General features: G+C 35.9%; 1 protein-coding gene across 2 annotated transcripts in view; it reads left to right on the top strand.

Moving 5' to 3' along the window:
- The window catches only part of whrna (whirlin a), a 179,190-nt gene that overhangs the window by 62,980 nt on the left and 100,688 nt on the right, over positions 1-15,522 (top strand). For both annotated transcript variants that reach the window (XM_051678240.1, XM_051678238.1), the window contains exon 4: positions 10,513-10,638. In XM_051678240.1, coding sequence (XP_051534200.1) covers positions 10,513-10,638 — 126 coding nt within the window. The remainder of the gene's footprint in view (positions 1-10,512; positions 10,639-15,522) is intronic.

The following is a 15,522-nucleotide window of genomic DNA, read 5'->3' as shown; positions in this document are numbered from 1 at the left end:
AATGTGAGTGTCGTGTGCTCTTTCTCTGGAGCACACAAGTACGTGTCCAGCAGGCTTCACGAAATTTACAGGAAAGCCAGAGCAGGATCACGCTACTTAATCACTTTTGACCAAGGGAAAACTCTGAAGAGAAAAAACATCTCCACAGAAAGGGACGACTCCCAAACAAGTCAAGAAAATGAAGAGGAGCTTGCTATTAAAACAGGAGCGACATCTGGTGTGGGTTCAGTCTATTTTACCTCTTCAAAATGAAGCAAGTGAAAGACTATTAAAGACAAAAGATGCGCTCCGCATTATTTTGGTCATTTATGTTTATGAAAGAAGGGTTTATAATTATTTGATATTTATTTTCTAAAAGAAGTGTTTACATAATTTTGGTTATTTTCTACAATTAGTGTTTATTTAAGATTTTTTTTATACTGTAGGTATATATATATATATATATATATATATATATATATATGTGTGTATGTTATATGTTTGTAGCCTATTATTTTCTTTGTTCCATTGCTTTGGGAAGATCTTGAATGTCTTGAGGAAAGATTGTAATAATATTAAGGTCAACAACATATCAGACTGAAATGTGGCATAATGTGAAATGTAGCATTATGGTAATGATTTAAAACAAGTTGAGTGTTTTTATTTATTTTATTTTTTTACTTTGATTATATTTTCAAGTTCCAAATAAAGAGAAAGTTATATAAGAGGAAGTATTTAATTCTCTGACTGGATTATCCAAAAGATAGGCATACAATATGCACAGCAGGTTATTTAATATATATACCAATTTTAATTGGTTTGAAAAATGACTATACTCTGTGATATATATCGTTATCGTGATAGAAAATTACTCATATCCTGATGTAAGATTTTGGTCATATCGCCCACCCCTAGTTATGTCATAGAAATTCTCACCTAGGCTAATTTTCTTGACTCTTTATTTTTATTACTTTTATTAATCATTGGGATGGTGTCATGCTGTGCATTTGTGGCTGTAGTAGCTGTAGTAGCTGACGCATCATTTTAATATTTTTTACCGGACATTGTGTCCGACCTTGTTTAAATTTGTCAGACATTAGAACATTTTAATGTCCAAAAACCAGTATTTACCGGCTAACGGAAACCCTGGTGTGTGTATGGGTTTATGTTGTGTGTGTCTTCTATTTGCATTTTATAACAATCTTTTTGATAAACGTGCACACAATGTATACTTGCTAGATAAGCCCTTGTCGGAGATGCATTTCCATTTTGAACAATAGCATCTATTAGAGGCGAATCCAAAACAGAGGATTAGCATTTTGGACTTCTTTTATTCAGGCAATTATTGAATATGCATGAAACATTAAATGGCACCTAATACATCAGTCTGTTCCACAGTTACAGTCTCCATCAGACCTGAACGAAACTGAGATGTCTGGAGTTGAACGCAAGTGCTCCGTTATGAATTTTAAACTATATAAATTAAATAAATGGCACAGTTAGCCCCAGCTGATAGGTGCCCTATCTATGCCATCTGGTCTCAAAAACAATTATTCAACATTGATGTCCATTCAAAAGTAATTGTGTATTGTGGCAAAAAGATAGCTCATTCACTGTAAAAAAATTCTGTAATTTTAACGGTGAAAGACTGTAAAAATGCTACAGAAAAAAACTTTAATTGATTAACGAGTATTAACTGTAAAATATACAGTAACATTTTTTAATATATTTTAAAAGATAATACAGTAGTTTTTACAATAAAATGTTGTAAAAATTACATTTTTTAGATGTAAAAAGCATGATTTTCCTATATAATTAATGTTAAAAATTTACATTGTTTAACAGGAGAGTACATGTACTTTTTACAGTAAATTATTGTTAAAATTACAGTAAAAAACAATAACCGGGCGTTCCCACAATTCCCTGCATGACCTATCATATTTCATTATATTTTATGGGGATAGTTATGTTTCTTCTTATTTTTAATATCAGTTATGTGCATTGGGGTGTTCTGTTTTATATTTAATGTAGTTTGGTTAATGTTTACTACATTATTTAAATTTCACATGTGTTACCCTGATGGTGTTTAGTGTTTGTGTGAGTGACAGTGAGCACTGTCTCCACATGTTTATTGGTAATTGCTACTGGAAGGGCCACTATTGGTGAACTTCATGTCATCATGTGCTCTTCTGTAATTTTTACGGTGACTAACAATACCTTATAAAGTTTTTTTACAGTTTCAGAAGGCTAATATCAAGTTTAAGATGTTATTTGTTACTGTAAATTTAACAGATTTTATTTTTTATTTTTTTTACAGTGCCAGCATGGTCATGTAAATTACAACAGTTTTCAACTGTAAAAGGTTGTTCTGTAAAGTTGTTTACATTTTTACTGTAATGATGTATTTTTTACATAATTATTTTGGCAACCACAGCTGCCAGATTTTATTTATTTATTTATGTATTTATTTGTAAAAACAACAGGATTTTTTTTTACAGTGTATTATATACCTCCTTGTCCTGAGCACCTCCTCTAAATTTGTTCAAAAGCTTTAACTCATCCCACTATATTGTCCTGTTTTCTCATCTGTGTGCCAGATTTAGTTAAATGTGATTAAAAGGAGAGTTTATGAGCCGTTCATCCAGGTGTAAATCTGCCTAGGCTATTGGAGAGCATGCGCTCTCCCTCGGCCCAGCAGACGGTGGATGCGTTACAGAGGAAGTGAGGGCACTGGTGTAGCATGACAACTTCATTAGTACTGCACAGTGCAGCAGAAATCTCTGTCCTGATTTACAGCCCTATTTGCTCACTCTCACATCTCGGCAAAGAAATTCTCAGGGTAATTCTGATCAATTCCGAGGTACAGAACAAAAGTTCATGTAAGCTTGGAAAGTCCTGTTGGAAGCCAAAATACATTTAGCGACCAGGGTGCTTCCTACAGAGAAGAACCATTCACACGGTGTTTATAAATGTGTGCCATTAAAAACAATGACACAGAAAAACACTGTATTGCCCTAAGCCTCCCTGACCTTTCAGGCATGGCTAGTGCTAACCTTTAAGCAGCATTTTGGATGGCAGGCACTTTTGGTGCTGGTGTTTGGATGAGATGCCGCACTGCATTGATCTCCCAGAGTGCACAGGCGCTCCAGTGACCCTGGGGGTAGAGCAGCGTGATTGGCTCTGTAGGGATTCCATGATGCATTCTAATCATGGCACTATTGTTGCATTTCTGTGGTGTGTATTGAAGAGGTCTGGGGAGAGTCACATTAGTTCTTTTGCTGGTTCAGCAGAATCATTCTTCAGTATGGGTATGGGGTGTTAGAGATGTATTATTTGTTAGAGTCAGGAATTATAGTTGAAATACAAAATAATAGCTGCTTTTTGTTTGAGAGGTGAATTTTAAAAACGTTTTGTGTGCATGTTGTGTTGGGAAATATTTTTATTTCCATGTTGCTGTAATGTCTCAGCGGATCAGGGACTGCATGTGTGTTTGAGCATGTGTTTGTATATGTGTACAAAAGTATGCAAGATAATCTATCACTATGCCTTTAAACTAGCGCTACATTTTTTTTTTTCGACTTTCTACATTTATAACTTCTCTTGAAATGGTTCCACAGTTAAATGTCCAACATCAGCTGATAAATATCCAATATCAACAGATACTGATACTTTAAAAAATCGCTAATAACGGCTGAGAACCAATATTTCATTCCTACTCTAGTGTATTAATTTGCGAGAGTCCACTGTAAAATATCCAATATCAACAAATTCTGATACATTATAAAATCACAATTATTAGCCGATAACCAATATCGTCACAATATATTGTACACTTCTGTAGTGCATTAAAATATTGTTGCATCCAATATCAATAGATACTGAGACAGTAAAAAAATCAACATCAGTTAATGGACATTTTTAATGATTTTTTGAATGTATGAGTATCTGTTGATATTGGATATTTACCAGCCCATGCTGGATATTTTACTGCAGACTCTTGCAAATTCATATACAAGAGTAGGGATGTACAATGTATTGTGACAATATTGGTTATCAGAGGTTACAATATTAATTCATATTAATAACTGCCGATAACCGATAATGTCACAATATACTGTATTGTACATGCCTACTCTTGTGTATTATGTGCGAGAGTCCACAGTAAAATATCCAACATGGGCTGGTAATTATCCAATATCAACATATACTAATACATAAAAAAAAAAATCAATATCGGTTATTGGCCATTATTATTTTCTTTATGTGTAAGTATCTGTTGATATTGAATATTTACTGGCCCATGCTGGATATTTTATTGCAGACTCTTGCAAATTCATATACATAGAGAAGGGATGTACAGTATATTGTAACAATATTGGTTATCGGACATTATGTTGTTAATTTATATTAATAACTACTGATAACCGATAATGTCACAATATACTGTATTGTACATGCTTACACTAGTGTATTAATTTGTGAGAGAACACAGTAAAATATCCAGCATGGGCTGGTAAATATCCAAAATCAGCAGATCCTGATACATTAAAAAAAATCAATAATAATGGCAGATAACCGATAATGTCACAATATACTATACATTCCTACTCTAGTGTGTTAATTTGTGGGAGTCCACAGTAAAAAATCCAACATGGGCTGGTAAAAATCCAATATCAGCAGATCCTGATACATTAAAAATCAGTAGTAACTGCCGATAACCGATATTGTCACAATATACTGTATTGTAATTGCCTACTGTAACCCCTTTAAAATTAACGGGGTATTGATGATAAATTAAATTGGTGAAAAGATTGTATTAGCGTTCTTGCCTTCTAGAGTGCGTTTATCTTTTTCTGAGCACGCATGACTTGTTCACTTTCTAGGGATGTGCGATACCACTTATTGTATTTTCGATCCGATACCAGTAATTTTAAATCCAATATCGTCGATACCGATACCAATACCGATACTTCTAATAAATTGTTTTAATTTTTTTAATGTATTTTTTCAATTTCTTTTGATAAAATGGCAAATTTAAAATATTATTTTTAGTCAAAATTTTTTTTTTTTTTTTTTTTTTTTTTTTTTTTTGTGAGCCTAAACAGAAAATGATTAGACTTCTGTTTTGTTTACCCTTACAAAAAGTAACCATGGTTTCACTACAGTAACTATAGTTTAACCATGGGATTTAGTTAAACCATAGTTACCACACAATTAACAATGGTTACTACTACAATATTACTGTAGTAAAACCACAGTTATAAGAAATAAGAAATGTCACCTTTAGATATGTTGTTATTTTAGCGTGAATTTACTCCAGAAGCAGTGGCATAGTAGCGTCTGAAGAGGTGGGTGTACTGTGAATTTATGAAATGCTCCCCATAAAAAAAAAACACATGCACTCGATCTCTAAAATTCATTTACATTTATATACAGTACATGTGTAAAAAGTGTAAGAAATTTATTTTTTCTATTAAAAAAACAATTACGTAGGGTAAGGGGTTAGGGTTAGTCCCACATAAACTTACAAAATGTATTTCAGGGTAAGTTTCTTGCTGGCATGGTGTAGAGTACACGGCTAAGAATAATGGTATGGTAACTTGATGTTAAATATGTATTTAAATTAATAGGTGTCATTAATGTTCCTTTTAGTAGGCTACAATGAAAATTGTTAATACTTTATAATTACTCTAATTAATAAACTAATTCATAATACGCAATAAACTGTTAAGCATTGTAGCTAATATGAGTGTATAATGTTCATGTTAACACATTGTGTTGTATTGCCATATATAGCCTACATAAGAATTAATTAATGGTTATTTGTTTTATTTGTGTACTATTATGTGCTTTTCTGTGTATAGTGAAATTGTTTTCCTACTTTGAAATATAAATTTAAATGATTTGATATCACGAGAAAAAAGCACCACCGACAGAAGTAAAAGGCAAAAAAAGAGCATCAGAAACTAGCACAGATGCAATAACATGCAGTATTTTCACAAAGTTTAATTGCATAAATTACATTTAAATGTATATACATGCATTTACGTTTAGCAGGGAAATACATTTACAGTGCAAATTATGGTTACTCCAGTGATGCTTGTGCAGCATTAGAAGCTGGAAATGTCCCGCCCCTTACTGAAAAGGAAAATATGATTGATTAGCAAATATCCAGTCGCGTCTGAAATTAAAGTTCTGATTGGTGGATACCTCTTGTTTGAATGAGCCTTGTGACGGCTAAGTGCCTGTCTGCTTGTGTCTTTCCGCATGCATGTTAAGATAAGGGGAGGGAGAAATAGTCCCCATCCTGCACAAGTACAGGTGCATCTCAATAAATTAGTATGTCGTGGAAAAGTTCATTTATTTCAGTAATTCAACTCAAATTGTGAAACTCGTGTATTAAATAAATTCAGTGCACACAGACTGAAGTAGTTTATGTCTTTGGTTCTTTTAATTGTGATGATTTTGGCTCACATTTAACAAAAACCCACCAATTCACTATCTCAAAAAATTAGAATACATCATAAGACCAATAAAAAAAAGCATTTTTAGTGAATTGTTGGCCTTCTGGAAAGTATGTTAATTTACTGTATATGTACTCAATACTTGGTAGGGGCTCCTTTTGCTTTAATTACTGCCTCAATTCGGCGTGGCATGGAGGTGATCAGTTTGTGGCACTGCTGAGGTGGTATGGAAGCCCAGGTTTCTTTGACAGTGGCCATCAGCTCATCTGCATTTTTTGGTCTTTGTTTCTCATTTTCCTCTTGACAATACCCCATAGATTCTCTATGGGGTTCAGGTCTGGTGAGTTTGCTGGCCAGTCAAGCACACCAACACCATGGTCATTTAACCAACTTTTGGTGCTTTTGGCAGTGTGGGCAGGTGCCAAATCCTGCTGGAAAATGAAATCAGCATCTTTAAAAAGCTGGTCAGCAGAAGGAAGCATGAAGTGCTCCAAATTCCTTGGTAAACGGGTGCAGTGACTTTGGTTTTCAAAAAACACAATGGACCAACACCAGCAGATGACATTGCAACCCAAATCATCACAGACTGTGGAAACTTAACACTGGACTTCAAGCAACTTGGGCTATGAGCTTCTCCACCCTTCCTCCAGACTCTAGGACCTTGGTTTCCAAATGAAATACAAAACTTGCTCTCATCTGAAAAGAGGACTTTGGACCACTGGGCAACAGTCCAGTTCTTCTTCTCCTTAGCCCAGGTAAGACGCCTCTGACGTTGTCTGTGGTTCAGGAGTGGCTTAACAAGAGGAATACGACAACTGTAGCCAAATTCCTTGACACGTCTGTGTGTGGTGGCTCTTGATGCCTTGACCCCAGCCTCAGTCCATTCCTTGTGAAGTTCACCCAAATTCTTGAATCGATTTTGCTTGACAGTCATAAGGCTGCGGTTCTCTCGGTTGGTTGTGCATCTTTTTCTTCCACACTTTTTCCTTCCACTCAACTTTCTGTTAGCATGCTTGGATACAGCACTCTGTGAACAGCCAGCTTCTTTGGCAATGAATGTTTGTGGCTTACCCTCCTTGTGAAGGGTGTCAATGACTGTCTTCTGGACAACTGTCAGATCAGCAGTCTTCCCCATGATTGTGTAGCCTAGTGAACCAAACTGAGAGACCATTTTGAAGGCTCAGGAAACCTTTGCAGGTGTTTTGAGTTGATTAGCTGATTGGCATGTCACCATATTCTAATTTTTTGAGATAGTGAATTGGTGGGTTTTTGTTAAATGTGAGCCAAAATCATCACAATTAAAAGAACCAAAGACTTAAACTACCTCAGTCTGTGTGCATTGAATTGATTTAATACACGAGTTTCACAATTTGAGTTGAATTACTGAAATAAATGAACTTTTCCACGACATTCTAATTTATTGAGATGCACCTGTATTTGCTAATATAGCCTAATTTCTTTTTATTTCGCTTTGAAGCTTATGATTATTGTTCATGTTCATGGTAACCAAATAATAATATCCCTAGTTTAAATGTTTTTATTTTTTTAGAATCTATATGTTTGTGTGAGGATTGATATTTTTAATACAATATCAGTATCGGAAGTATTGATACTTTAGGATCGATCTGCCCATCCCTATCAATTTCAGTTGATCGCCTTCTTGCAGAGAGTCAAGAGCTACGCTGAAAACTGTGATTAATTAACTCAAAGTGAAACAATTGCAATATAAAGTAACTGAAATGTGTTAAAAGAGTGTTTATGGTCAGAGGAGTTGTGAGAAAAGAAACCATTTCTTTTTTGTTCAGACAACTCCGTTGAGCTTGTTTCCTTCTGAGTTCATCATTAAAGCATGTAGTGTGCCTAATTAACGATTTGTAACTAAAAATAACATATATAAATATGGATTGATGTAAAAAATATCGAACTATGTACATTGTAAGACAGATATAGGAGTAAATTTGTTGCAAAAACCAATCAGAGTTAAGTTCAAATCAACATAGAAGTGATTGAGTTTTCTGCTAATTAACACGCAACAGATACATGGTCATTTGATACTGTGTTGATCATTACAGCAAAATTTTATTAAATGTAATAGGAAAAGATATAATCTGTTGATAAAATGCATTGATGGTCATTTAAGCACTGCAATGACTGTTTAAATCATGCATAGGTGATGTGTACGTAGTTATATTGTGTAGATGAGATGTATTTTGAGTTGTTAAATGTGTTTGCTCCCACATTTTGATGGAGAGTTGAACAAGCAGCCACAAATACTAATTGGGACAGATCTGAAACCCCATATCTGTTATATTTTATCTAAACTGATAATTGAATGTACTGAGTGATAATGAGTACTCTGCATATATGCAGGTTGTTTTTTTTTATGAGTGTGTTTCCGTTGGATGAACGTTGATTCTGGATCAGGCGAGCCAGCAAGATTCCTGTGACATCACAACACGCCACCTAGTAAAGTGGAGATTTTCATCCGGATTACAAGGAGTGCTTTGGGTAACCGATAAGAGATCCAAGAGATTCAAACACTCAGAACACTTTGAATCATTTCAGTGATCACAAGATTTAAAACTACCTGGGTAATACAGTCATTTTCCCTCATTGGAACGTAAAGGACTGAGAAATTTTTTATTTTTCAAGAAAAGAGCTCTTTAGACATTGGTGTTTTTTTTTTTTTTTTTCATATACAGGCCTGATTATACGTTTTGTATTTTTACATTCTGCAGATAATTGGAAAAAAAATTGAATACAAAGTTACTGTCACGATCCTATCACTCTGTCAGTCTGGCTTTTTGTGTGACAGGGTCATGTCATCATTGTTCTGTGCCTGTCTTGTGTTTTGTTTTCTGTCTTTGTGTGAGCGCACGGCTTCGGTTGTGGTTTCCCTGCCGTGCGCTCTTCGGTTCGGTCTTCTGTTTCATGTCCGGAGCATGGTGTCTGGATCCTGACTTCCCTGTCGGTTTCGGTTTCGGTGTCGGGGTCCAGACACTCATGCTCCATGTCTTGTCTTTTATTGGCGTGAGTGCATTGCGCTTATGTCATCTTGGCAGCATGCACTTACGTCAATTGTTTGTGTCTGTGTCTCGCGGATGTGCCTTGTGCTGCGCTCTCCTTGCGCTGCGTGCCCGAGTCGCGATCTGTCTTCATATTGTGCTAAGGTTCGGTCACTTCAGTCTGAGCTGTTGGGTTTATTTTTGGCCGAACTCTCACACTGTCTGGTCTCGTATTGTCTCCTGTTGCGTGCATTGCGTGGTGTTTGTCTCACGATGTACACTCAGGCTTTGTCTAGTGTGAGAATGCATGACATTGCTTTGTTGCCATTGTTATGCATTCTCTTGTCTTATCTGTCAGTTGGCATGAGTGCATATTGCCTTATTGTATGGCCGATGTGCGCTCGTGCCATTTGGGTGTCTGTGTTTTGTGAGAGCATGTGGTTTTGTTTTGTTTCTGTTTTGCCTCGTGTCTCTCTGTCTTGCATCATACCCTGCCTCCTTGTTTTCCTATTATTAGTTCATTTGCATCAACTGTCCCACCTGTTAACCTATTTATTTCTCTCCCTATTTTAGTCTCCACGTGTGTGCTGTCCAGTGCCAGTTCATCTTGTTCGTTGGCCTTGTTCGTTGGTCTTGTTCATTGGTCCTGTTCTTCGGTCTTGGTCTTGTTTCCAGTCCGGTCGGTCCTGTGTTTTGCCCCATTATCCATCCCAGTCCATTTTGTTAGTACTGCCCAGTACCTGGTTTTTACTTTTGGTAGTTTATGTTTATTATCTTGTTTTTCTTATTAAGTAAACCTTTTGTTTCTACTCTGCATTTGGGTCCTGCCTCTGATTCGTGACAGTTACACTTTTCTATCTCAAACGTGTGGTTTGCTGTCTAAAATCCTCCTTTGAACCAAGAAGGTAGTGTGGTGTTTGTATCACTGTGCCCATCTGAATTAAATTAGATACCTAGATTATTATTTTGAATACACCACGCTATGTTGCGGTTACACTACTCTAGTGTATTTATTTGATAAATTGACCACTAATTAGCAACAACTCTACCTGTTACCTTTTCAGGTGAATTTGGTGCTAGATGAGGGGCGTTCTCTGGGCCTCATGATCCGCGGGGGAGCTGAATACTCTCTGGGCATCTATATCACGGGTGTTGACCGGGGGTCTGCAGCGGATTGTGGGGGACTGAAGGTAAAGTATATCATCCTTTTATTTTCTCTTTTATCACCATTTCTTTCTCTCTTTATCACTCTTTACACAACTTTTTTACTCTTTTAATCTGCCTTTTTTGCTTCAAGATCTCACTGTTGTGAATATTTCCAGGGTGTCCTTAAAAAGTATTAATGTCTAAAATTAACTTTTCAAAATTTATGGCTGTAAAAATACTTTACAAAAAATAGTATTATTTAAAATTGTTTATGGATGTCTTACATTTGAGGAATATAAATGTTTTAGGATACTATGTAGATAAACATTTATCTATGTGTATTGAAATATTGGTACATGTAAATAAATATGATTAAATATTATTCTTCAATGAATTCATTAAGTGCAACATTGTTCATAGAAACATACCCTTATATTTTTACTAGATTTTTACTGTGTTTAGTGTTTTGTTTTTGCATTAAATATTTATAATCTGTTAATCTGGTTTCTCTAAGAGAAAAATCACAGAATACAATCCAAAAAATGTCAGGATTTTATTTATTTATTATTATGATTATTATTATAATTTTATAAAAATAAAAAAAAAATACCTTTATCATATTGTGTGTGTGTGTAAAGTGAGAGTGAATAAGGGAGAGTACATGGACAACCTGTCTTTCCTTTCCCTCTGCCTGACAGCACCCCATGAATCAGAACCTGTGTTGATTGATAAAAACATGTTTGTAGACCCTGTCCAAAGTGTTCAGCTGGTCTAGCTGCCACTCCTTTCATTTGAGCACTTCTTTCGAGTGTCAAGTCAAGTCAAGTCATTTTTATTTGTATAGCGCTTTCCACAACACACATCGTTTCAAAGCAGCTTTACAGGAAATCATGCATTAACAAAAAAATAAATAAAATGAAACTGTAATATTTATAATGTCATTGTGTAGTTTGATTAAATACGATTGTAAAATGTGTATAGAAATTAAATAATTAAATAATAATTGTATTTAGATCCCCTGTGAGCAAGCTGAAGGTGACTGTGGCAAGGAACACAAAACTCCATAAGATGTTGGTTAATGGAAAAAAATAACCTTGGGAGAAACCAGGCTCACTGTGGGGGCCAGTTTCCCTCTGGCTAACCAGCGTGAATATAATGCCAATATTAGTTATTTGTGTGCAGTGCAAGTCATGGTTTTAAATTTGTAAATTAAGTAAGCGTTAAGGTCCAGTGTTTTAAAAGAAAAAGAAAAGATTTTTTATGAACTTTAAGATTAATAACTAATGTTTTTGTAGTCCATCCTGGATTAACTGCAGAAGTTCTTATAGATGCATTGTCCTTTGTTAGTTGGCTGATGAAGGCTTTTGTTGGCAATTAAATGATAGTCTATGTATTCCATTTTAAGAGTGTAGTCCACCAATAGACAAAGGTGATGCAGGCAGAGAAAAATGATGAGGTGCATCGCAGTTTAACTTGCAGGACATTTCGGTGATGTTCGGTGGGATCCATCCTAAGTCCAAGGTTCAGGGAGTGGCATATGTAGTATCTGATGTCTTACAGTTGGAGTTGGCATCAGTTCATCCTCTGAAGTAAAAAAACTGAAGTGATGTCTGGCTAGCACCGGCTGCAGTTTGTCATCATCTCTCAGCAACATGTAACAGTGGAGTCCAACACCAAGCAGGAATAGAGCTGGATCTGGCAGGCTCTGGTAACCTTGGGATATGAATCCCGAGGTTATGGAAACAAATAGAAATATAGCTGCAAGCAGCAGTACCAGGGTCAAGCCAATTATCGGCAGCATGAGCAGCAAGAGAAGCATCGTGACACATTTTAAGTTAGAATTCTGATGAATGCTGTAGGAGTTAAAGATAAAAAAAACAAACATCTATGGCCATGTTTCTCAATATACACTACTGTTCTATTTGTGTGTACTGCTTGCACATTAAAATCTCTATCATCGGCAGAACAAAAGTGCTTGCTCTTTTGGCTATTAGTACATTGATAAAGATCATTTACTCAAGGTTGTGCAGAGGGTGTTAAGTGCAACATTGCACACTATACATTGTTTTGTGTATTCTCAAGCACTTTGTAGGATTTTTTGGAAAAAATTGGAAAGGTCAGTTTTTACAATGTCAAATTTGTTGATGATTGGCCAATGGCTACCATGTTTCTCGATATATGCAACTGTCCTCATGATCAATGATGGCAACTCCCACAAATACACTGAATGCAAAGACACTGCATGCAAATTTTGAAATTAACTGGAATAATGTTTCTATATTTAGAGCCACTTTCATATTGTTCCCTGTTATAGCGCCACCAAATGGGTGTTCTCAGGTTGAACCCTTATATAAGTGTGTTAAGTTTGGTGAAAATATCTAATTTCACTTAAGAGTTGTATCAATTTACATAAAAGCAGAGACCACTTTTAAAATTCATTGGCCTGTTTTTGGCATTTACGAGCAAAATTTTGCCAAGTTCTCATTTGTTTTAAAAATGTACTAATGACGCTTCTTATATTGGTGGTTTCGTTCCGATCAGACGAACGGCTTTGAAGCAATTCGCTAAAGTAGTTTCGGAACTATTTTCAAAGTGGCAACAGGCCATAAGGCGAACCATAGCAAATATCGTATCGTTGCGCTCAGCAAGTCCTCCCGAACTTAACGAGACCAGTCCTGTAAAAACAGACCAACGGCACTAAAAGTTATAAGCTCACAAAATAAAACAATTCATTTTTCCACCACTAGGTGGCACTGGACCCAAACTTCTCAGGCATCTTCAGGGCATGGTCCTGATGACACATACAAAGTTTCGTAACGATATGATAATCTTAAAATACAGCATTTTGCATCAAAATTCAAAATGGCCAACACCCAAAATGGGCGACATGGGAAAATTGGATATTGTTTGACACAGAATGTTTCACTAAATCTAAAAAGACCAGTTTTATAATTTTTGGCCAAAGCGTTCAATAGTTACAAAGCAAAATAGCCGTTTTTTTCTATCTCCTGTCCAGTAGGGGGCAGTGTGGCGAGATGCTGCAGGTGACCTCAAGGCATGTTGGCGATGACACATACCAAGTTTTGTCACAATCCGTTAAAGTGTTGCGGAGATACAGCATGAAGTCCATTTTGGCGTGCTCACTGTCAACTTCGTGAAGCCATTCCTCAGCAAAGATTTCAAACATAGAAAAAAAAAGGGATAACTTTTGTGTAGCTCTATCTCTCGATTGCTTTAAAACAATTTTGGTGGAAATCAGACAAAATTGTAGGAGGAGTAGCGAAAAAACTTGTTTCCTTAAAATTCAAAATGGCGGAAAATCTAGTCCGTCGGAAATTGAAACCAATGTATGTATTCGACTTGGTGTGAGCTCAGGAATCAGGAGAAAAAATAATTTTGTCTCTAGGACTTACATTTCAAAAGTTAGTAGCATAAACATGAGTGAAACTTTGACCTGTTTGAGTTACAGACTCCAAATTTGCTGTGGTTTCGGACTGTCCTCTAGCTGTGTGCAAAATTTCATAACTTTCCTGCAAATGGTTCTATGGGCTTCCATAGACTCCCATGGCAGAGAAAAAAAGAATAATAAGAACACTAACGATTACAATAGGGGTCTTCGCCCTTTCAGGGCTTGACCTCAAATAATATTAGCGTTGATGCCATTCAGTTTTATGCAGAGTTATAGATCATGATGGATGTTTCTGGTTCCGCCAGACCTAACTAAAGCAGCCTAATTTTGAGTTGAAGGATAAATTAGGTGAATGCCTGGCTAAATAGATGAGTCTTTAGTCTAGATTTAAACTGAGTATGTCTGCATCCCGAACAGTGTTAGGGAGACTATTCCATAGTTTAGGAGCCAAGTATGAAAAGGATCTACCTCCTTTTGTGGATTTTGGTATTCTTGGAATTACTAACAAGCCAGAAATTTGTGATTGTAATGAACATGACGGAATATAGTGTGTCAGAAGGCCACTTAAGTACTGTGGAGCTAGACCATTCAAAGCTTTGTACGTAGTTAACAAAATTTTAAAATGAATACGAAATTTAATAGGTAGCCAATGTAACAATGATAAAATTGGGCAAATATGATCATATTTCTTAGCTGCATTTTGAACCAATTGAAGTTTATTTATTGAACTTGCAGGACATCCTCCCAGTAATGCATTACAATAATCTAGTCTTGAGGTCATGAACACATGACTTAATTTTTCGGCATCAGCAACAGAGAGCATGTGTTGTAATTTAGCAATATTTCTCAGGTGGAAGACTGCTGTTCTACAAACATTGGAAATTTGATTTTCAAAGGACAGATTGGTATCAATTATAACACCCAAGTTCTTTGCTGAAGAAGACATTTTACATTTACATTTATGCATTTGGCAGACACTTTTATCCAAAGCAACTTACAGTGCCCTTATTACAGGAACAATCCCCCTGGAGCAACCTGGAGTTAAGTGCCTTGCTCAAGGACACAATGGTGGTGGCTGTGGGGATTGAACCAACAACCTTCCACTTACCAGTTCAGTGCTTTAGTCCACTACATCACCACCAAGACATGTAACAATACATCCATTGAGAGTCAAATTATATTTTAGCGGCTTGTTTTTAGAATTTTTTTGGTCCAGTAATTAGTACCTCTGTTTTGTCGGAATTGAGTAGAAGGAAATTTGAAGGAAAAGTGTGTGTGTTTGTGTTTAGATGAAAGAAAGAGAGAGAATTATTGGAGTCCGCTGTGAAGTGTGTGTGATTTTTCTACTGCTATTTCTCAGTGCACCACTGTAGAATTTGCCCAGACATCCTGTGCTTTCACACTCCATTTCCTCTCTAAAAATTATGCAGTACTTTCAGATAAATATCATTATTATGAGATGTCAGTGGAAGTTTTAGGCATTTTCAGGTTTTGTGTCCTGACTTTTGAATCATAATGG

This window comes from Myxocyprinus asiaticus, chromosome 38 (assembly GCF_019703515.2).
Source record: "Myxocyprinus asiaticus isolate MX2 ecotype Aquarium Trade chromosome 38, UBuf_Myxa_2, whole genome shotgun sequence".
In the NCBI taxonomy this organism is placed as follows: domain Eukaryota; kingdom Metazoa; phylum Chordata; class Actinopteri; order Cypriniformes; family Catostomidae; genus Myxocyprinus; species Myxocyprinus asiaticus.
This window is presented reverse-complemented; position numbering and strand designations above follow the sequence as displayed.